This window comes from Myotis davidii, unplaced genomic scaffold (assembly GCF_000327345.1).
Source record: "Myotis davidii unplaced genomic scaffold, ASM32734v1 scaffold309, whole genome shotgun sequence".
In the NCBI taxonomy this organism is placed as follows: domain Eukaryota; kingdom Metazoa; phylum Chordata; class Mammalia; order Chiroptera; family Vespertilionidae; genus Myotis; species Myotis davidii.
In genome coordinates this window covers 507,724-509,837 of record NW_006383013.1, presented here as the reverse complement: position 1 = coordinate 509,837, position 2,114 = coordinate 507,724, and the positions used below count along the sequence as shown (strand labels likewise).

At 39.3% G+C, this 2,114-nt stretch overlaps 1 protein-coding gene across 3 annotated transcripts in view; it reads left to right on the top strand.

Moving 5' to 3' along the window:
• The window catches only part of ALDH6A1 (aldehyde dehydrogenase 6 family member A1), a 25,880-nt gene that overhangs the window by 9,992 nt on the left and 13,774 nt on the right, over positions 1 to 2,114 (top strand). For all 3 annotated transcript variants that reach the window (XM_006778776.2, XM_006778778.2, XM_006778777.2), the window contains exon 2: positions 1,791 to 1,850. In XM_006778776.2, coding sequence (XP_006778839.1) covers positions 1,791 to 1,850 — 60 coding nt within the window. The remainder of the gene's footprint in view (positions 1 to 1,790; positions 1,851 to 2,114) is intronic.

Here is a 2,114-nt window from a genome sequence, read left to right as displayed (position 1 = left end):
TGTGGAGGGTGATGGGGGTCAATGCCTGAGGGCTCCCAGTATGTGAGAGGGGGCAGGCTGGGCTGAGGGACACTCTCCCACACACACCCAGTGCACCAATTTCATGCACCGGGCCCCTAGTCTATATATATATATAAAGCTAAGTGACCAGCTGACAGGCCAGTACCTATGACATGCACTGACCACCAGGGGGCAGACACTTAATGCAGGAGCTGCTGAGCAACAGCAACTTTGCAGAGTGGCCTCTCTCCAAGACTCCTCAGGGGATGTCAGGCTGCTGGTTTTGGCCCAATCCCCGCAGGCCAGGCCAAGGGACCCCACCTGCTGGAGGGTCCCCACGTGCCAGAGGGACCCCACTCACTCCACAGACGCCCTTCGAGCCCCAGCACTGCCCCAGGTGCGGCTGGCCAAGGAGGGACCATGGGAGGTTGGCTAGGGCATGTCAAGCCCATCTCGCCTAGCCGGCTACCTTCTAATTAATTTACTTTCAATGTGCACAAATCCGTGCACTGGGCCCCTAGTTATGTATAACAGGATATTATAAAAATTAAGTTATGACATTTTATTAAAATGTTTCATACATACCATTATATTGGCTAGGCTGCAAAAATATTTGTTGTGGGCTGCATGTGGCCCACAGGCCCCAAGTTTGACATGCTTGATTTAGAGACTCATTGTAACTAACCCTCCTCCAGTATTCTAATCATAATCTCTAAAGTACATGTGGCATGTTAAAAAATAGCTTTATTGAAATGAAGTTGACAGAAACTATATATATTTAAAATGTACAATTTGATAAGTTTTAATATTTGTATACACCTATGAAAACATCATCACAATCAAGATAATGATTATATCCATAGCCCCAAAAGTTACCCTCTACCCTCTGCTCTCCACCTCCCACATCATCTTTAGGTAACCACTGATGTGCTTTCTGACACTACAGATTAGTTTGAATTTTCTAGTTTTATATAAATGAGTTATCCAGTATGTACTCTTTTTATGTATGACTTCTTTTACTCAATATAATTAGTATAATTGTTCAGGTTGTTTCATTCATTTTTATTGCTGGGTCGTAGTCCAATGTATGGATATACCATATCAGTTCCTCTCTTCACCCATCTAATGGTAGACGTTTGGTATATTTCTAAGTTTTGGGCTGTTATAAATAAAGCTGCTCTGAACATTTGTGTTTAAGTATTTGTATGGGCATATTATACTTATATTTGATACTTGGTTATATACTGTCTTACATTCAACGCCTATTGTGTTGGATACCATGCTAAGTGTTTTCATATTGTTAGATTTATGGTGACTACATTTTCCAGGCCAAAAATTAGGAAAATATGGACTAATGAAAGAAAAAGTATTTTTAATTGATATTAGAGAGAAGAAGGGAAATAGAAAGAGAGACAGACATCGATGTGCAAGAGAAACATCAATTGGTTACCTGCCATAGGCACCACCACCAGGGATTGAACTCGCCACTAAGTATATGCCCAGGGACAATGCTCAACCAACTGAGCAACCTGGCGGGGCGAAAATTATTTTTTTTAATCAGGACTGTCCAGAAATTCAGGATACTGTCATTATAGTTTCTTATTTTCTCAATTTGCTGTATCTTAGTCTCATGTCTTTTCAAAGATTATATGACCCTTGAGAACAACAAACATCAAGTCCTTTTTCATATATCCACACTAGTATAATATTAGGCATATAGTAGCCATTCACTACATTTTTAATAATTTTCTGCTCTCAATTATAAAAATAATCATTCTTTTACCTCACAGGTTTCTTCCAAAGTGAACTCCACTTGGTATTCAGCATCCTCGTCCTTCTCTTCTTCAGTGGTGAGTTTATTTGGCATGAAAAGTTGACTTCTGAGAAGGAATCCAGTATAATTTTTGGATATTCCTCAAAATTTATCTTCTTTATGTAACTGTGATCAGAGTGCATGTGAAACTTTCTTCCGGGTTTTCTTACTTAATATGTCTATTATGTTAGGATTTTAATGGCTGCATTATATTCCATTAAGTATACATAACCTGAATTAACTCATATTTTCCCCGTATGACATTTAGATTGCTTCAGTTTTTCAATATTGTTTTACAAAC